Raw genomic sequence first — 22,280 nt, 5'->3', positions numbered from 1 at the left:
TTTAGCAAGTAGCTACAGACTGTAGAAGCATCCATCCTGCTTTATTTATTTATCCTTTATTTATTTATTCATTCATTATCTGTAACCGGTTCACCAGACCCTGAACTGTTATCCAGTTCAGGGTCGCGGTGGGTCCAGAGCCTACCTGGGCGCAAGGCAGGAATACACCCTGGAGGGGGCGCCAGTCCTTCACAGGGCAACACACACATTCACTGATACACTCACACCTACGGACACTTTTGAGACACCAATCCACCTACCAACGTGTGTTTTTGGACTGTGAAAGGAAACCGGAGCACCCGGAGGAAACCCACGCAGACACGGGGAGAACACACCACACTCCTCACAGACAGTCACCCGGAGGAAACCCACGAAGACACAGGGAGAACACACCACACTCCTCACAGACAGTCACCCGGAGGAAACCCACGCAGACACAGGGAGAACACACCAACTCCTCACAGACAGTCACCCGGAGGAAACCCACGCAGACACAGAGAGAACACACCACACTCCTCACAGACAGTCACCTGGAGGAAACCCACGCAGACACAGGGAGAACACACCACACTCCTCACAGACAGTCACCTGGAGCGGGGCTCAAACCCACAACCTCCAGGTCCCTGGAGCTGTGTGACTGTCACACTACCTGCTGCACCATCCCGTCGCCCCTTATTTATTGTCATGTGCTGATATTAGCATGTGGCCTTGAAAGCCAATAAAGTTTAACTGAAACTTAAATGAGATTCATTTTCTAATGCTTTGCTCATTTCATCACTCATTGCACTGCTAATATAATATCTATTGCTACCATTCTCAAATGGCTGCATTCAGAGTACCACAGAACTCTTACAGTGAACAGCAGGGTCTACGCTAAGCCATCTTACTTCAATTCCCCTCGCTCAGGCTTCTCCTTTCTCCTGTTTCCTCCAGTCTCCTTCCCTCTTCTTAATGGGACCAAGCATTTAACCGCTCTCATTAAACAATCCATTTTAACCACTCGCTTTTGATCCACATCTTTTGCATACAAATCTGCTAAACAAGCACATGAGAAAGAGCATCTTTTTTTTTTTTTGCCGACCAACTTGTGAGGGTTTTGTCTCACACTGGCAACCAATTAGTGCCTCTCCCCCCCAGAGGGCTGCGTTGCCAAAGTTAAAGGAAGTGTAAACAGCCAGTCCTAATTTCATTCTTGGGTCTGCCAGCACACCTTCATTATGTCTCGAAGAGTGGCAGCCTCCTGGCAAGGCACTTCCAAGCCAAGAATTGGAGTCTGTTTGTAAAAAATAGAGCCGGGTGTGTCCCTGATCAACAAGCAACAAATGTGGCGAACAAAGAGACTTTTTAGAGGTGACATCCCAAACGCTGCAAACACACCGATTTACAGTGTCACAGAATGAAGATCTGGATAGCAGCAAACATTCACACAATGGAGCAGTGACCTATATACATTGAATGAGTGAATCATGAAAGGGAGATAGACTTTATTCAATCATAAATTGTCTGTAATCATTTCATCATATTCAGGGTTGCAGTGCACCCCAAGTCCACCCAGAATCACTGGGCACAAGAACAGTGCCCCAGTCCAACACAGGGTATACAGTCTACCTACTAGCATGTGTTTTTCAACTGTGGGAGGAAACCAACACTGACACAGAGAGAACACACAACTTCCAGCAGCCACCCAAGCTTTCATTGGATGTCCCCATCAAAGTACTGGCCAGACCCAAGTCAGTGGATTTACATTTTCCAGTGTTCAGGTGCTGTAGCAGCTACATGGGTAGCATTGGGCACCATCAAATTGCCTTTTATTTTTATATTAAAGGTTTATTCATTTTATCATTATCAGTAGGTTGAAGATAGTTGTAGATTAGCATGCTAGCACCGTCTACCCATTCAAGCTATTTTTTTTTTCAACAAGCCTATTTGCTAGTGAACTTTTTGTCTTCTTCTTAGTTGCAAAGAAATCCTTTTTTTTTAGTTTTACTACCTGAATAAAGTTAGCTAGATAAGCTAAGAAGTTTCAATGACATGTATTGGTTAAAATGCTGCCTAGCTACATGGCTGCCACTGAAGGGAGCTAGACAGCTTGAATTGAAACACACCCACAAGGAGTCTAAGTATTGCAACAGACTTGGTGATGCAGATATGTAAAGTAGTCAGCCTTTTGCCAGTGGGTTAGCATGTTGTTTGTAGCAATGCTAAGCTGGACGTGGAGTTTGTTTAAATGTGACATTACAGGCAGTCCATTAGATCAAAGTGTCCCCGTGTTTGAGTAAATCTAACCGTCTTTACAACCTAATCAGGTCAGATACTGTGTATGGAACCAGGGATCGATAGAGAGACACCTGAGGAATTCAGAAAACCTGGCCATCTGAGTGGGCAGGAAATGTCAAGGAGACACTTTAGTTTCCTCCGGTGATGGCCAGGGCTAGGACACTCCAGATGTGGCACTCGTCCTCCACATTCTATAATTGCATTTGATGGAGACGGTCATTGCGCCATAATCCTTTTGATGTTCGCCATTGTTTCCAAGAATCTCAGCTCGGCTTAATGCTCTTATTAAGCCTCTGTTTCATAAAAGTGCGCCTGGATTTCTGAGTATATGCCAATACTAATCATTGCAAAAATATTGGAGGACACATTTCATTGGGAAAAAAAATGTAATCGCATTTAATCGTCCTCTAAGATCTCCTCTAAAGCACCTTTCTCAGCACTGTGACAAAACCCATAATCTACCAATTTAACACTACACTAATGACAGCAGTCAATATGTGTCTGTCTATAATGAGAATCAATCAATGGGGGCTCCTCAAAACTCGTCAAGGAAATAACGAGCAACCCTCACCAGCACCCAACCTAAATCCTCTGCTGTTACAGCAAAGGCACATCATTTAAATACACAAACATGCATATTTATACAGTTTTACACGAGCTAAAAATGGCTGAGTGGATTTGATTGCACCAAGCAAGAGCTTTAGTGAAGTCAAGTACTGATGTTAGAGGTTTAGTTACTTTCCAGAAAAGGTAGCACCACTGCTCCACAGACCAGGCTTTATACCTCTGTAGCCCTTGCTTGGCACTGGGCTTGGTGTTTAACATGGGCTTAGGCTCCTGTGCTGCTGATCCAGAGCATCCCATTTCACCACATGCTTTTTAATGAAGATGGTATGAGCTATGAATGCAGATTTGCATGTTTGTGTTCACACTGAGTGCTAATAAATGTAACTGAGTACACATTATAATTTTTTGTAAATACTATAACTCCTGGACCTATAATATATGTTAATGAGATTACTGAGACATGGCAACAAGAAAATAATAGGTAAAACAAGCACTAATTTAGCACTAATTTAGCTTAATGTTTGAGATGTTTGAATTGTGACGTGTACAGTTTATGAGCTCATACATATAAATGATGGTGTTATTTTATTACAGTGTCAAACTTAAGTTCTGTATTTGTCTAATAAACTATCTAAAATGGTTTGTAGTGCTGGTAGTAACACAAAGTAACACATATTTAGGGTGTAAAGACTGATACAACCAAGCAAACCTGTGTTGTGTGGAGATGCTAAGCTACAAACACTAGAAGTTACAGCTTTATTTACTACAAAATATAGTCAACACAAGCTCACTGACACAAGTTTTAAAGATAAAAACTCCCATTTATGTTTCAGTGTAAAGGAACCTCTGTTAAGATTATCTAAGCTTAAACCACTACATTATTAGCACCTAGCGCTATCTTTAGCTTAGCAAGCATATCAAAACAGCTCAATACCCTGCTACTTTGGTTTCAAATACACAATTTTAGAAGGCAAGCACTTACATTTGGACTAGACACATGTAGTGACTGGCACTTGAGTTCCAAACTGTCTGTCGTGCACAGAGCTACGTTATTAGCCTGCTAAGCAAGCTCTGCTTAGCACAGTTAAACGTTAAACAAATGTTTCAATGAAGAGCAGACTCTGTTACTGCAATAAAAGGTGTACCATTTTTTTTTGCCAAAATGACTACAATTTCAGAAGAACTGAGGGATGAGCAGGTGTCCACGAGTGATTTTTTAGTATAGAATCCAACCAAATTCGCAGCTTTTGAGTTTTTGAATCGCAGACCTGGGGGATCAATTATTTAGATCTATTTCAGTAGCATTTTATGGGGTATAGTAATAATAATAATAATAATAATAATAATAATAATATTACACACAATTATTGGACAACATAATTATATTTCAGCTTTAATTTAGGACTTTAGGGTTCCTTTAACAAGCCAGAAAATGAGAAACAAAAACACAGTGAGTGTACAAAAGTGAGGTACCTTCATCCGAGCATACGGCTCTTTACTCGAGCGATTGATTCGAAGCCGAGAGCTCGGATCAAAACGAGCTTTTAATTTTTAAAGCTGTTATTGTTGTGAGCCTGCTTTCCACTTTAATCTCCTCATTCTTGCAGAGCATAATTACTGCCAATGCCTCCCCACTGTTTCAGCGCTTAAATGGAAATGTATCCTTCACTTATCCTCCTTTAATAGACTTCTATAATCAAAGCTGGGGTTGCTTACAGGCTATTATACACACACTCGTACACTCTCACAGACCATCGTGCACACACAGACCCACACCTATTTCTGAGAGAGTGAGAGGGAGAGACTGATATGTGATGCGATGTGAGGCCATCAGGAGGGAGCGCTAGGCGCCAAGGTCGAGCAGGTGCCCGTCTGGATCAGTGGCTGTCAGGACCTCTGGGCATTGTGGGTACTTAACAAACACACGTAGGGAACGAGAGAGTGCATCTGTCTCATTAAAGCATGTTGAATATTTCATGGGCGGCTCGCACCGAGGCTGGGGCCTGTGTGAGTCTTAGTTAGCATATGTGTGTGTATCTGTGTGTGTGTGTGTGTGTGTGTGTGTGTGTGTGCATGTAGGGCTTCTTATTTAGCTCTTTATGCAGACCAAATGTCTCCAGGATGATAAAAAACTAAGCATTTGCCTATGAACAGCCTCCGCTTTTATTTTGAAAACATTAAAGAACAATTTCTGAGCTCCAAATGAGACTAATTCTGCTTCTTTATTTTACTCGTGGGCTACATCAGTAAAAAACATTACAGCTGTGTCCCTAATGTGTGCTACACACTAATACTACGCTAACCTTAAGAGTATGACTTTAGCTAGACTAGTACACAAAACAAACTATAATCTTTCTTACTAACAGGACGTGATGAACTGTTGCTATGCCAACACATCATACCAACACTGTCTGCCATTTTTTTCAAAGGTTAAAATTCACAAATCTCCCTCCGTGATGCGTATTGCGCAGTGTAGGTCATAAATGTACGTCGTTTTTTTGCACAAAATTTATATTCAGTATAAGGTGGCAGAGTGGCGCAGCAGGTAGTGTCACTGTCACACAGCTCCAGGGACCTGGAGGTTGTGGGTTCGAGTTCCACTCCGGGTGAATGTCTGTGAGGAGTGTGGTGTGTTCTCCCTGTGTCTGCGTGGGTTTCCTCCAGGTGACTGTCTGTGAGGAGTGTGGTGTGTTCTCCCTGTGTCTGCGTGGGTTTCCTCCAGGTGATTGTCTGTGAGGAGTGTGGTGTGTTCTCCCTGTGTCCGCGTGGGTTTCCTCCAGGTGATTGTCTATGAGGAGTGTGGTGTGTTCTCCCTGTGTCCGCGTGGGTTTCCTCCAGGTGACTGTCTGTGAGGAGTGTGGTGTGTTCTCCCTGTGTCTGTTTGTAGCTGAATTGGCTACTCAGAAGTGTCCATAGATGTGAGTGAATGTGTGTGGTGCCCTTCGATGGACTGCCGCCCCCTCCCATGTGTGTTTCTGCCTCATGCCATTCTGAACTGGATAAGCAGTTACAGACAATAAGTGAATGCATGAATATTAAATATAAGCTTTAATATATAATTAGAATATATAATATATTTAATATATAAATTGTGTCTCCATGTGAAGGACTGGTGCCCCCTCCAGAGTGTGTTGCTGCCTTGCGCCCAGTGATTCCGGATAGGCTCTGGACCCACCGCGACCCTGAAATGGATAAGCGGTTACAGACAGTGAATGAATGAATAAATGAAGTGCACCATGTAGGGAGCGGGGCAATATTTGGAACAGAGCCAAAATTTTCCAGATGTGAAAAAGTTCTCCCTTTCCATTTCCCATTTGATTGTGGGCCAAGAGTTACCATCAGTACTCAAAAATGGACAGGTTCTATGTACTGTGGATTTTTTTTAGTTCAGTAATCCCTCGCTACTTCACGGTTCATCTTTCGCGGATTCGCTACTTCGCGGGGTTTTTCAAGAGGGCTTTTTTATTATTTACATGTATTAGACTGGGCCTGTAGACGACAAAATATATCATTTACAAGTGTTTCTTACGTACAGTACATGTATTGTTCATGTCCACATCCGAGAGAAATTTCCTTACACTAAATCACAGCTTAGGAATGACTCTATTAAAGAAACTGGTAGGATATCACATGTAGTTCCAGCTGAAAAACATTATAGAATGACTGTTTAATGCAGAGGGTGGGTTGTTAACAGCACATGGAGGGCTTTAAAACTCCAAATACTCATTAAATACATAAAAAAATGTCTTTCCTCTACTTCACGGAAATTCGTTTTTTGCGGGTGGTCTTGGAACGCATCCCCCGCGAAAAACGAGGGATTACTGTATACTCAACTTTGACGCTGGTGATTACACTACACTACACACTCAAATACGAGTTAGAATTAATATTAAGTGCACGCTTGAGAGCTTAGAAATCAGTAGTGAACATCTTTTTGTGAAATGTGAAACTTTTATTGACATTGTCCATTTTAAAGCCATCAGTGGCAGTGTACAAACACACACACACACATGCACAAACACACACACACACACACACACACACACACACACACACGCACACAGTGGCAGACAGCCATTCTGCATCTAGGGAACAGTTGGGTGTTAGGTGCATTGCTCAAGAGCAGTTTAGCCGTGGATGTTGAAGGAGGAGAACACCCCCCAAAAATTCCCAGTAAGGTCCCATAACCTTATTTTCTGATTTTCTGGCTTCCACAAAAATGGAGAACACTTCACCATAGGCCTGAAAGATTCATTGTTACTGTATTACAATCATGAATTGCAAGATTGCAAGTTTCAAAATGCACAAGCAGCGTTTCTTTCTCGCTTACATCATCAGTAAAGTTACCAAGTTTAAGTGGAGAACTTTAGCCCATAAAACATCTTCTGAACTGTCTGTAGATGGGTTCGACCAATCAAATGCCCAAGTCTCCATGTAAGTTCCCAACCAAATACCGTGTTGAAACGAGGCCATGGGAACACCAGAGAAAATTCTAGAAACTAGGGCCTTGACCAAAATACACAGCACCCGGCCCCTGTGGAAACACCCCCCAAAGATAGCAATACGAGTGTGAGTGCATGGCTGGGTGTATCTTCCCGTTCTCCTCCTCTGTGGGATGTGCCTATCAAGGAAGCCTTCATCAATTCTTTATGTCGGTATTGCTACATTAAGGGTGCCATCGTTTTCATCCCCTTACTCCCTTAAATATTTAATACAAACACTTACAGCAAATTGTCCCCCAAGGCCAATTACGAGCCTTTTGTTCAGCAGAAACAGTACCAGAAGCTACCAGCAGACATGTTACTCCTCACATCTCCATCACGTCTCCTCGTCCCTGCAGTCTGCGGAAGAGGCTCGGCCCCCTACTGCTCTCCACTGCCCTCCGCTGCTTCCACTGCCCTCCACTGCTTTCCACTACCCTCCAATCCCTCAAAAGCCCTCTACAGCCTTCCAGGTCATTCAAGGTCCACTACAGCCTTCCACACCCACCCCTCTCTCGATTACTCTCCACTGCCCTCAACTGCCTTCCACTGCTCTTTACCCCCTCAGAAATCCTGTCCTAAATGTGGCACCTTTGGGGAGACTTGCTGGAGATATGTAATTGCATGTAATGTGCAGAGGAACATTCTGTAACATGGGTGGTGCTGCGTGTGTTCCTGCCTTGCGCACAATGATCTTGAGTAGCTCCTGAGCCACGATGACCCTGATCAGGATTAAGTGGATACAGAAGATGAATGACAATCAAACATACATCAGAAGCGGGACTTTTTTCCAAAACAAGCCCATTTTACCCTCGCTGTGCTTTGTTCGCTCCAAGAATCACAGAAGCACAAAGACACGTTTTAACAGATTTTTTTTACCCACTTTACTGAGTCATTCATCTGGAGCTCTTCAATATTAACAAACAAATCTTACATGGCGCAGCTTGAAACATGGCTGTCCCCATGTGGGACTACCAGATATTTGAATGTGAAGACTCTACCAGTTGCATTCATTCATTCATTCATCCATTATCTGTAACCCTTATCCAGTTCAGGAATAATACTGTAAACATTGGGCGCAAAGCGCCAGTCCTTCACAGGGCAACACAGACACACACACATTCACACACTCACATCTACGGACAATTTTTTTCGAGTCGCCAATCCACCTATCAATGTGTGTTTTTGGACTGTGGGAGGAAACCGGAGCACCCGGAGGAAACCCACACAGACACAGGGAGAACACACCACACTCCTCACAGACAGTCACCTGGAGGAAACCCACGCTGACACAGAGAGAACACACCACATTCCTCACAGACACTCACCCGGAGGAAACCCACGCCGACACAGGGAGAACACACCACACTCCTCACAGACAGTCACCTGGAGCGGGAATCGAACCCACAACCTCCAGGCCCCTAGAGCTGTGTGACTGCGACACTAACCCGCTGCGCCACCGTGCCGCCCCCTATTTAAAAACAGTACAGTATTAAAATATAAAAACAGTATTTTGGAAATATATATATATACAGTGGGCATGATATAACATTAGCTACCACCAGCTGTGGCCAACATTAGCTACATGTCGACTGCTAAAATGAACGCAATACAACCACATGTATTTCACATTTATTTTAAATTATATTCTTGCTCAAATCTAAACGTGTGTTTGATTCGGCTGGATGTAGCAACCTAAATCACTGTAGTTCCAAAAACAACAGAAAGCTAATTTCAGCACCAGTCTCTCTCTCTCTCTCTCTCTCTCTCTCTCTCAGCAACAGTCGGAGACTCTTTTTAGGTTTATATCAAAGCAGCAGGGTCACCGAGCTTTCCGCACTGATACCACTCCTTTTTTTTCTTTTCTTTTCCTCAACTACCAAAAATAGCGAAGCCCATAAAGCAAAGATGCTCATGAAAACACCATTACCGCTGCTCAGCGTGGGGTATGGATTCATTCATCGCTCCAGTGTAGTCAGCAGGGAGGAACCATGCTGAGTGAATCAAACGCCCATCATCCACAATAGTGCCAAGATGGCCACAGAGCAGTTTAGCACTTTTTAACTACAGTTCTACAAACAGAGCTTAAAATGAACCAATCATGAACGCCCAGGTTACCGAACGGGGGGAAAGGACAAGGCGATCAAATAGTCTTGGAAATGACATAGATGTGCTTACAAAAATGCTGTTGATTTGAACAATCTCCTACAGTTTTCCTTGTTGGTCTACAGGGCCTATAGTATAAAAAACAAAACACAAAGATTGAGGTAGTGTATAAATAACGTTTAGGATTCGAGTCCCAACTGTTTGGGTATGGATTTCCTAAAAAAGCTTTTAGCACTGACACATTTACATTTATCAACCAAACTACAGCCGCTAGCTCCACCCCTTCACAGTGAAATTTAAATCCGAGCGCTTTCTAAATGAAGCACACTATACTGCAAACCAATCAGAAGAGTGCTCATTTACATATACTGCATTTAAAGGCACAGTAACCTTGTATGGCATTGAGTAGTCTATTAATGCTGACACACTCACAAACTTGTATCTAAATGTATTGTTTGTTCTATCAGTTCCACTGACCAATCAGGAGCACTTTGTAGTTCTACAAGTGGATCAGGCTGCTGAGAATAGTCAACCGACCAAAAAGAAACATCCAGCCGACAGCGTCCTGTGTCCACTGATGAAGGATTAGAGGATGACCAACACACACTGTGCACACTGTACATCTACAAGGTGGAGCAGTGTGGTAGGACTTTCTAACAGAGCGGACAGTGAGTGGACACAGTGTTTGAAAACTCCAGCAGCACTGCTGTGTCTGATCCACTCGTACCAGAGCAACACACACCAACACCCCCATATCAGTGTCACTACAGCCCTGAGAATGACCCAGCACCCACACCATACCTGCTCCGTGGGGGTCCTGTGAGGGCTCTGAACACTGAGGGGCAGGTTGAAATGGGGATAGGAAAGTATGCAGAGCAACAGGTGGACTACAGTCTGTAATTGTAGAATTACAAAGTGCTCCTGACAATAAGTGACGTGATTCCGCGTGTGTGTGTGTGTGTGTGTGTGTGTGTGTGTGATGTATAAACGAGAGAGATAAACTGATGCTACTTAAATGAAAAAGAACAGCTAATAAAATCTATTTTGGTTTACAACAGTTTTGTGATGTCATACGTTCACTTATTCCACGTACAGCATTTCAGACCCACCCACTCACCTTGAGTGAGAGTGAGAGGAGTGTTTGAGCCCGCTGGACTGTTTTGTATAAGTCATGACATGAAGCAGCCAATCAGAACAGAGGCTGTTTACATAATCGGCAAACAAAACCAGCCTGTTTATTATTAAAGGAGAAAAAGTGGTCAGAGTACAGCCATGTGTTTGAAGGTCAACACACACACACACACACAGCCTACATGAATGTTAGGAGTGAAAATAATTAAAGGGCCCATGTCTTACATTGTGAATCATAATATGGGCCTTTTAATACGTGTCTGTAAAGCTTTTTTAAGCACCCTGGGGATTACAGAACTCCCAGCCAACACAGCTTCAGCCCTAATGCTGAATTGAAACACCACTTGGTTTAAACACGATGAGAATCAGGCAACGCTTTGCTCGGTCTGGAGATATTTCTGGGTCAGGTGCTTCGGTTTAGAGCTGTCACTTCGTTTCTCATCCGGTAAAAAGAGAGGGAGTGTAGTGATCAACTTCCCTAAGAAACCCAGGGTGTGAAACTAAACTACAGTCTGTGGCCAAAAGTTTGTGGACGCACACTCAGTTCTGTTCTTCTGGGAAGGCCTTTGGAAAACTGATTAGATTGTATTCAGTGAGGTCAGGTATTCATCCATATGTAGGATGATTAGTTCTGGATCTTGAACGCCGCTTCAGCTGCTCCACAGTCTAGTGCTGGGGGGCTGTATACGCCTCTAGCTGACATCCGGCATTAAGCAGGAGAGCATGGCTCTTGTCATGGTTCTTTCTACGGAGATTAAGCTGTGGACAGCTCTGTCAGAAACACGTGTCCCCGAGGGTTTGGACAGACCTTGTACTTGCTGAGTGTACAGTCACGTGTGTTCACAAACAAACATTAGTGCTACAGCTGTGCCAGATGTTTGTACACCAAGGCCCACAATATGAACATATGCATTTCCACTGAATATCAGTTACCAACCAACTTCATCCCAGATGTCTATCATTTACCGGAGCTGCACCATATAGAATTCATAATGAAATATTTGCTTTAGAAAATGGAAGCACGTTTCTGCCACTTGGAATAAATACATAGTCATTGAGTAGGCCATAATGAGAAAGTCTGATACATGACTCAAACGTATGACTCACTATCTCATGACAATGAGGGGTGTTATGAGATATCAACGCCTAATTATGAGAAGATAAGTCCTAATTATGGGATGTGATCTAAATATTAAGAGACCGCAAATGAAAATAATGAGATACTAACTCGTAAGCTGGATATCGTTTAATGTGATCACAAGCCCTAACCATGAGAAGAGATTGTTTGGAGAGAGTAACTTTATAATTATAAACAGTATGTCATAAATATGAGATAGCCCGTATCGATTATGAGATAAGTCAAGACAGTATCTTTATCTTTATGTTATTGTGAGATTATGAGTAAGTTTGTAATTATGAGATAATCATGAAAAAAAAATGATTAGCATAATTATGAGATACCTAGATTGGATTCCAGTATTATGAGATAGCACTTAGAACTATGAGACATTAATATAGAATCCCACTATTATGAGTCAGCTATAACTCTGAGTTGTAATTATGAGACAATAATGAGATAGCAATTTATAATTGAGTTACAAAGTCATGATTCTAAGATACAAATGTAGAAACATATTTTTATGAGATGAGCCAGTTACAAATGAGTTGCTATGTAATAATTGAGACACTATCGGCACTATCTCATTATTATGAGATAGTCGTTCGTAAATATGGTTTACTAAGTCTAATATAGAAACTCACTATTATGAGATAGTAACTCATAATTATAAATGGCTAAGTCATAAATATAAGTCTACTAGAGGAACTCATAGTCATGAGATAGAATGCTCTGAGATACTAAGTCGTTACTATGAGATAGTACTTAGAACTATGAGACATTAATATAGAATCCCATTATTATGAGTCAGTTTTAATTCTGAGTTACTAAGTTGTAATTATGAGACAATAATGAGATAGCAATTTATAATTGAGTTACAAAGTCATGATTCTAAGATACAAATGTAGAAACATATTTTTATGAGATGAGCCAGTTACAAATGAGTTGCTATGTAATAATTGAGACACTATCGGCACTATCTCATTATTTATGAGATAGTCGTTCGTAAATATGGTTTACTAAGTCTAATATAGAAACTCACTATTATGAGATAGTAACTCATAATTATAAATGGCTAAGTCATAAATATAAGTCTACTAGAGGAACTCATAGTCATGAGATAGAATGCTCTGAGATACTAAGTCGTTACTATGAGATAGTACTTAGAACTATGAGACATTAATATAGAATCCCATTATTATGAGTCAGTTTTAATTCTGAGTTACTAAGTTGTAATTATGAGACAATTATGAGATAGCAATTTATAATTGAGTTACAAAGTCATGATTCTAAGATACAAATGTAGAAACATATTTTTATGAGATGAACCAGTTACAAATGAGTTCCTATGTCAGAATTGAGACACTATCGGCACTATCTCGTTATTATGAGATAGTCGTTCGTAATTATGGTTTACTAAGTCAAATATAGTAACTCACTATTATGAGATAGTAACTCATAATTATAAATGGCTAAGTCATAAATACAAGTCTAATACAGGAACTCATAATCATGAGATAGAATGCTCTGAGATACTAAGTCGTTACAATGAGATAGCCAATTTAAACTGAGATAATAAGTCATATTTATGAGACATACAGTCATACAGAATCTCATTACTACAGGACAGTTAGTTATAAGAATGAGATACCAAGTCTCATTAAGTGCCTTCCACACTGGACCAAGACTCTTGTATTTAGCATAACTTTGGTCATCTCAGGAAATGACCACAGAGCACAGACCGCCCTGAGGCTGCTGTTTAGAGCGGATTCAGATGACCACATGTCCGTTCGTTCACACACAGCATTGAGAAAGCACAGCGCCTTCAAAATAACAGCCCCGTACATGCAATGTTTACATAGCAAGCAAACGGGCAGCGCGCGCTTACCTCGCACGGCAGGACAGCTAACATCAGCAGCAGAAACATGGCACTGAAGAGGTGCATCCTCTCGCGCTCTTCCTCTTTCGTTCTTCCCTTCCCGCTCCTTCGCAGCCCGACGGACAGCGCCAGCTCTCTCACCTCCTTCGCTCCCTCCCTCCCGCTTCCTCTCTCACTCTCTCTCTCTCCCTCTCTCCACCTCTCCTTCCCTTCTTCTTTAGGATCCGCGGGCGATTCCGCCTCTGCTGCTGCTGCTGCTGCTACTGCGTCGAGCGCTCGCGACGATCCTCATCACATTCGTCGGTGTCTCAGATCAGGTCTTCTCGCGCGCTCGTGGCTCCCTCTCTCTCTCTCTCACTCTCACTCTCGCACGCACGCGCGCGCGCGCCAGAGGTCAGCGCCGGCAGCCGTTCACGGTCACAGAGGGTGGGGGGTATTCTGGCGGACGGAATTGTGGGAAAGATGATGTTGTGTTTGTTGTCGTTGTTTCGGAGGCGGGAGGACACGCGCTTGGCTTGAGACGAAGCCCCGCGAGGAAGGTGGAAGGTGGACCTGTGTGCGTGTGTATGTGGGTGTGCGCGTGCACCGTCTGCGCGCGCTTACGAGGCTCGGACGCTAGGAGCAGCAGGCGCACGCACACACGCACTCGGAAGGCACGCACGCGGGAGCGAGTTCGGAGTGTCTGCTCTGCTCTGCTGCAGAGTGAGAGAGAGAGAGAGAGAGAGAGAGAGAGAGAGAGAGGATGTTCATTGTAATAACTGTGGATTAAAACAGGGTTCTGATTGGAGAAGAATGTGATGTGCGACCAATCACAAGTGAGATTCTCTGGTCATCTGTCACCTGCAAAGACAAGCTACCGCTGAAACTGTAAAACATGTGGTCAGCTTGTTTGTGTGCTGATGTCTCTGTTCAAGGTGTAAATGTCTGAGAGACTTACAGATAGAGGGAGAGAGAGAGAGAGAGAGAGAGAGAGAGAGAGATCCATAAACAAGTACAAACAGCAAAACCCGACAAGTGCATTGACAAAAATAATAGCAACCAGTGTTAGCTTTGTCTCTCCAGGGCTAAGCCACCAATAATGTGTTGTCTTTAATAATTAAAGTATCCCCTTTTCCCAAGGGAACGCACTTCCAGAGGCCTAATGAAAGAGCTGTGGTCAAACTACCACAAGGATCAAACCCCACAGCCGCCATCTCCCCGCGTCTGTTCAGAAGCGCTGGTTCCAGTTCCTGTTCCTTTAGACGATACCGAGCCACTCGCTGTTCACCCCGACCCCGAGCGCACAGCAGTGAGGAGCTAGGAGCAGAAGCTATGGTTTTTAGAAAACAGACTGGGTGTGTGTTGGTGGGGGTTCAGATCCATCAAATATCACGTGATATATAAGTGTAATGGAGTACATTTAATTATTTTGAGTGTGCAGGTCTTACCCAGGAAACAAGGAGCCGAGTGGAGCCGTGTTAACTGTTGTTTTAAATGCTTTTACTAAAACACAAGAGCTATTAAATACCACCCAGCCTTATTTACAGTTGCTGCCCAATGTCTGCACCATGTGTGTGTGCTTCCCCGGCTCCAAAGCACCGCTGTAGCTTCGGCTGGTTGTGCCAAAGACAAACACGCTGTCAGAGTGGAGGGGGAGATGGAGAGATGGAGAGAAATATTGAGTGAGCAAGCAATATTGAGTGAGTGAGTGAGAGAGAGACAGAGACAGAGAGGGGGAGAGGGAGAGTGTGTTTGTGTGTTTGTGGGCTATGTGTGTGTGCGTGGTAATTCTCTGATCCTCCTGTTTTTTGACAGTCTGGAATATTTTCCCCCCCGCAGGCACTCTGAGCGCTGCATTAATAAAAGAACAGGCGGCCGTGTCCAAGCAGCACATTCTCCTGAATCACGCTCTGATGTTTTCTTTCGCTCGAACACATCCCTCGTGCATTCGCTTAATAAGTGTGTTGCTTCATCGTGTTCAGATTACTGGGCTGGTGTGTAATTCATAGGTAAAGGTGCAGCTAAAGTAGCTCGTGTTAGTAGGACAGCACCCCTCCCTCCTTCCTAAAGAGGGATCCCGCTCATTTCCTAACATGCTTCTCATTGTTACGCGCAGTGGCGGCTGCTGGAAAATGTTCTAGGTGGGGCTGTGTCACACCGTTGGGTCCAGCAGCTGTCCCGATACAATTTAACACACACTGCAGCAGGACGATAACCTACACTGCTGGATCATACTGTAAATATATACAAAGAAAGCACTGTGTATCTCTGGATAGAGCCTTTAAACGGAGTTTGGATAAGAACGAGATTTCATTGAATCTGGAGGCAGCAGGAATCATGTGCCGAGATTAAACACCAATTACCCTCAGGTCTTTACTTCACCGTAAACTGAAGCTGTTTGGGGCGAGAGATGAAGCTCCCTGGAGGGGCCCAATTCTAAGACACATATTGGCTAAATTTATGTTGCTTCATGTGTTGGCGGTGGTTCTTAACTGACCAGGGCCAATGACCACGTCAACGTAGCATTGTTCCATACAACCTGACCACAGAACAGTGCCGTCTCCAACCTCACACTGGGCTATTACTAACTTTGTTGTTTGGTGTAAGTGTTTTTTGTCTGTGAAACGTTATCTATAACTATAAATCTCTTGAAATTCACGGCCGGGTGCAGGATTTGTTCACATTTTGCCTGAAGTATTGGAAGAAGGGTCCTTTTACCAATGGTAATGTGGCTGTAATCAAGGAAATTTGTACTTAGCAAAGAAGCCTTCACTATTACAGCCGTGTTTTCTCCCATTAAGACAAGATATTATGAATATATTACAGATTTAAGCTGTGAAGCTGATGATGATGATGTGTTAAAGTAATAATGTATAATCATCAGGGCATGACATAATCCTTACCCAGAAACCTGGATCAACATAAATCAGTACATTAGGTGTATAAATATGTTTTAAAGCATTTGTGTAACATATAATTATAATTTTTTTTAAAATCATGGTAACTGCTGCATAGTTTACGGTGGCGCAGCAGGTAGTTGTCGCAGTCACACAGCTTCAGGGGCCTGGAGGTTGTGGGTTCGATTCCTGCTCCGGGTGACTGTCTGTGAGGAGTTGGTGTGTTCTCCCTGTGTCTGCGTGGGTTTCCTCCGGGTGACTGTCTGTGAGGAGTTGGTGTGTTCTCCCTGTGTCTGCGTGGGTTTCCTCCGGGTGCTCCGGTTTCCCCCCACAGTCCAAAAACACATGTTGGTAGGTGGATTGGTGACTCCAAAGTGTCCGTAGGTGTGAGTGTGTGAGTGAATGTGTGTGTGTGTGTGTGTTACCCTGTGAAGGACTGGCGCCCCCTGCACGGCATATCCCCCGCCTTGTGCCCAATGATTCCAGGTAGGCTCTGGACCCACCGCGACCCTGAACTGGATAAGGGTTACAGATAATGAATGAATGAATGAATGAATTGTCATTTTATTCAACAAAAATAACCTAAAAAGTAAATAGATGGCTAAAGGGAGAAAGATTTATTTATCACAGCATTCATCATGAGTACACTGACATTTATCATTTGTAATACTGTGGTAGTGTGTTAGTGTGTGTGGTGCTGGCACGAGTGGATCAGTCACAGCAGTGCTACTGAAGCATCAGTGGGTAAGTGTTTTAGGAGAACTGGCCCAAATGGACCTATGCAATTTGAGATAAGTGGCTTTGATGTTATGGCTGATCAGTGTGTATCCACCCTACGTTGTGTTGTGTGTGTGTGTGTGTGTGTGTATACTGTATATTATTAAGAGGCGTAAATAAAAACAGATCTAGCTGAGCAGAGAGGAAACAAAGGCTGACTGAGACATTCCTCACACTGTTTGTGTAATGCCTGATGGCTTTTTACAGTATACAGGTCTACCACCGGACACACACACACACACACACACACACAATCTAATGTGAGCCAAGGTGGCTTGGAGCAATGAGGGAATAAAGGGAAATCATCAGATTTTGCCTTGAGAGAGAGAGAGAGAGAGAGAGAGAGAGAGAGAGAGAGAGAGAGACAGAGAGAGAGAGAGAGAGAGAGAGAGAGACAGAGAGAGACAGAGAGAGAGAGGAGAGAGAGAGAACTGACACATTAACTCTGTGTCCCCTTCAGAGTGTGCAGCCAAGTGTAAGAGAGAGAGGGAAAGAAGGAGAGAGAGAGAGAGAGAGAGAGAGAGAGAGAGAGAGAGAGGACAATCTGATAGAAAGTGAGAGAGAAACAATGAGAGAAAGAGAGATGTCACTGCCTCTGGGTCTGAGAGAATATACAGTATGTTGGTGTGTGTGTGTGTGTGTGTGTGTGTGTGTGTGTGTGTGTGTGTGTGTGTGTGAGAGAGAGAGAGAGAGAGAGAGAGAGAGAGAGAGAGAGAGAGAGAGAGAGAGAGAGAGAGAGAGAGAGTAACATCCACACATTGTTCATTTAATCAACTGCATAATACATAATTACAGACTGTAATTTAATGTATACTCTGCATAATTGTTTGCCTCCTTCTTGTGTGCTAGTGTGTGTTGTGCTGGTGCGAGTGGATCAGACACAGCAGGTGCTGCTGGAGTTTTTAAACCCTGTGTCCACTCCCTGTCCACTCTGTGAGACACTCCTCCCTCATTGGTCCACATTGTAGATGTAAAGTCAGAGACAGTAGCTCGTCTGTCGCTGCACAGTGTGTGTCGTTCGTCCTCTAGTCCTTCATCAGTGGACACAAAAAGTGTCCACGCACATCCACGCACATCCTTCAGGCTAATTCTGAAAGGACATCCCGCCTGTATTTAGTGACCGTTGTGTATAATATAGAGCTCTGACTGGGGTTTGAGCCCTGTCCAGACCCTCTCCGCAGGCCAGGAGGGCCGTGTTGCCATGGCGATGGCCGGGTGCGTGCCAAGAGGGGAAGGTGCAAAAGGCTGATTGCTCATTGGCCAGCGGCGAACAGAATCAAAGGTGGCGTTTCACACCCTCCCTTGGGCGGTCGCACCTGTCTGTTACTAAGGCAACCAGGGGAAGGGCAAGTAAAGTCAGGGGTCATGTGACCATGCCACGGTGAGCTGATCTGACGCTATAAAGTCCTGAGTATGTAGTTTTACTACACAGCTATCCCCCTCCCTTTTGCCTCTCTCTGTACATACACTTCGGGAAAGGTGCTGAACTCGATTTTGGAGCATTGCTGTGAGGGTTTGATGGCTACTGTAGCAATGTAGCACAGTCTCTGTATGTAATGACGTATCTAGGGCATCCGGAAGGTCTACAGTATGTCTCATATGGTCAGTTACTGGTAGTTAATCTAATGTGTTGCACCTCTGGGTCAGCTCCTGAAGCACTAACCAATGACTAAGTGTGTTTGGTTCAATTCGCCTAGATACGAGAATGTATCTAGTTTTCAAGAGGAGTTTTCAAGAAGCCTTTACATTAAAAAGGAAATAGACACAAAAGAAGACAATGTCAGTGACAAAGCATAAAATGCAACCAACGTTGCAGACTGAACTTTCTAAGCCTTTGTCTGCTCTTGTGGACCACTTGGCCCCACTTTTGCTGCAATAGCAGCTTCTAGCTTTAAGGAAATGCATTCACGTTGGAGGTTGGAACATTGCTGTGAGGGTTTGATTGCATTCAGCCCTATGACCTTTAGTGAGGTGTGGTACTGATGATGGATAGTTAGTTTTGGGTCACAAGCACCACTCCAGCTCATCCCTGAGATATTGAATGGAGTAGCTAACAAATGGCATTGAGTCATGTGCAGCTGCTCTACAGGGTCCCAATTTGTTTCATGTTTTTGTAGGAAAATAATTCAAATTGTGTGTGTGTGTGTCCAAAATAGTGGTGTTATCATTATTTGTAAGGGTTGGTCTCCACACAAACACCAGGGTAGGTTGTGTTCCCAAGGACATGCGCCCTCTCACTCACACACACACACACACACACACACAGTGGGGAGATGAGATGCGTCCTGTGCTGTGCTCCATGGCTCTGTTTCTGTTTAATTGGATGAACAGAGGAGGCCTAATGCGCGAGGGAGAAGGAAATATGCAGGACGCCCAGTGCCCGGGCTGCCAGCCACGTCTGGATCCAGTGGCTGTCCATTATTGACATTTTTCTCTCTGTTGTCTTTCTGTTCGGCCGCGTCCCCCTCCACTCCTCGTGCTTTACACGTCTCTTTCCCCTCTGTTTTAAATTCATGATTAAATTCCTCACATTTCTGACATGTCTTTTCCAACGATGCTTGAGGAAGGACACAGAGGGGAAGATCTGTGCCAGGAACAACATAAAACACGTAGCAGGACACTCCAGCAAAGGACTGGGCCTTGATGAAAATGGTCAGAGAGCTCCTTCCTAGCTTTAAACACCGTGATTTCATTTCAAGCTCCTTTCACCCTGTTCTTCAAAGTTCAGAACCCCCACAGTACCCCCAGAGAGCAGGTACGATCCAGGTGCTGGATCAGTCTCAGTGCTGCAGTGACACTGACATGGTGGAGTTGCACTAAGTGGATCAGACACAGCTGTGCTGCTCGAGTTTTGTGTGTCGGTCGTCCTCTTGTCCTTCATCAGTGGACACAGGACACTGTCGACTGTATGTTTTTGGTTGCTGGACTATTCCCACTCCAACAGCACCTGCTGTGTCTGATCCACTTCCACCAGCACAGCACACAGTAACAACTGTTTTATTATTGTAGCAAAAGGTGTCAAATAAGATGAGGACATAACAGTTTTCGGTTACTTCCTCTTCAATGGTTAATTTTTATTCACACATCAAACACAACATCACTAATTAAACAAGACTACAGATTATTATACTGTAACGACTGCAATATACAATAACAAATACAATACCAGGGTGGCTACATCGACGTGCTGGGGGCCATTTCATGGCTCCGCCCCTTAACCTTTCCAGGACACGTGGGCATGTAATTTGAGGTCGTTTTTCCTCCGACGGAGGGTCTGAGTCGCCTGGCTCTGCTCTGTTCATTTTTCTTCCATGCTTAACACCTACTTCCGCTCATGAGGGGCTTAATAATGAGGCTCGGAGTTGAATCAGGCTTTTTATAGCAGGGGAAATATGAGCGTGCGGAATGCCACGGGCCTCTTGGACCGGAACTGAGGAGAGAAAAAGCTCTGCGGAGTATCAAGGCTGCTCTGGTGTGAAAAAAAACTCCCATTTGCGTGTTTAGAATGGTTAATTTTTATGTGAATATTAGGACTACAAGTGTTTCCTGTAAAGAGCTGCCGGGGTCGGCATGGCAACGCCATTCGTAATCCAAGGGCCATTGAGCCAAGAGAGAGGGAGAGAGGGAGTGTGTGTGTGTGTGTGTGTGTGTGTGTGTGTGTGGGCTTGTTCAGGACCTGCTCCAAAACCACGACATTATTCACACCCCCTCCCGTCACACACATACACACACACACGTTATTTCTCTCTCTCTCTCTCTCTCTCTCTCTCTCTCTCTCTCTCTCTCTCTCTCTGTCTCTCCCTGCACACACACACACACACACACACACACAGGCCAGAGGCCAGTTGGGCAGAAAAAGTGTCGGAGAACAAACAGCAGCAGAAGGAGGAGTGTGGAAAAGACTGAGGGAACAATAAGCTACACTGTGTGGCCATAATTATGTAGACACCTGCTCATCCCATTTCTTGTGAAATCAAGGCCTCTTTTTGTCCTTTCTTTGCTGCCGTAAGAGCTTCTTCTCTCCTGGGAAGGCATAAGAATAGAGAAGAGTCAAAACATTGCTGTATGGATTTGATGGCATTCAGTTAAAGCCATGCTCTGGTTTTGAAATGAGTGTGTTTTTGACTGTTTGGGGGCGGGGTCACGGCCGTTTCTCTCAGTGAAAAGAGATGAGTGTGTTGTTCTATACCTACTCCCAACGTAGGTAACTTTTGACTTTTTTTTGCTGTTATATTCATTACTAAAGGTGGAATTTTAAGTTCATTACTTAAGGTGGAACTGACACAGATGCGCTAAGTTTTAATGAAAGTAAACACAGACTGAAAGCGCTACAAAAGGTAATTCAAACAGTGAATTTAAAGCTTCAACTTCATCCACAAACAAACTTCTTACTCAAATTCCACCTTGAAAACAAGGCTAGGTCTATTTTTCCTTAAGGGCACTTAGCACACAATCTTTTCCAGGGCATTAGGAACTGGAACTGAACTCAAACCCAGTCTATTGAATAGAGAGTAGCAGTGTTATTCACGATGCTGTCCAATCTCACAGAGATAGAGGCATAAATCAAGTTTATAAAAGAAAAAAAAGCTATGTTTTAAAAAGATTTCCAGGTCTGACAGCAGTGGTTTTCCACCCTCTGTGTGTGTGTCTGTGTGTGTGTGTGTGTGTGTGTGTGTGAGAGAGAGAGAGAGTGGCGCTAGAGCCGGAGAAGAAAAGGGGGCCGTGGGATCCAAGAATGGTTTTACATAATTAAGCAGATAGGGACGATTACAGGAGCTTAGCTGCAGAGCACTGAACTGCACACATTCTGCCTCATTATGAAGTTAAATACTCCAAACTGTCACTGACGGCTTAATTACGGCTCTGCTGCGGAACAATCACTTTACAGCCATCGGCGCCCGGCCACAGAAAACCTGTTTCTAAACACACACAGAACGAGCAGTGGGAAAAACACACCACCACCGCCGCCACCCGCCGCCACTACACAGCTCTCCGCTCTTCCTCTTTCCCTTTTGCCCCCAGAGATAAAGCTCTGGTAATTAAAGAGTCATTAATCTGATAGAGTGTGT

General features: G+C 43.9%; 1 protein-coding gene across 1 annotated transcript in view; it reads right to left on the bottom strand.

Moving 5' to 3' along the window:
* olfm2a (olfactomedin 2a) overlaps positions 1-14,121 on the bottom strand; it is a 128,637-nt gene extending 114,516 nt beyond the window's left edge. Inside the window, exon 1 of the mRNA XM_066674269.1 lies at positions 13,568-14,121. Within this exon, the coding sequence (XP_066530366.1) occupies positions 13,568-13,624 (57 nt within the window). The 5' untranslated portion in view covers positions 13,625-14,121. The remainder of the gene's footprint in view (positions 1-13,567) is intronic.
* Between the last annotated feature and the right edge of the window lie 8,159 nt (positions 14,122-22,280).

Source organism: Hoplias malabaricus, chromosome 6 (assembly GCF_029633855.1).
Source record: "Hoplias malabaricus isolate fHopMal1 chromosome 6, fHopMal1.hap1, whole genome shotgun sequence".
Classification (NCBI taxonomy): Eukaryota; Metazoa; Chordata; class Actinopteri; order Characiformes; family Erythrinidae; genus Hoplias; species Hoplias malabaricus.
This window is presented reverse-complemented; position numbering and strand designations above follow the sequence as displayed.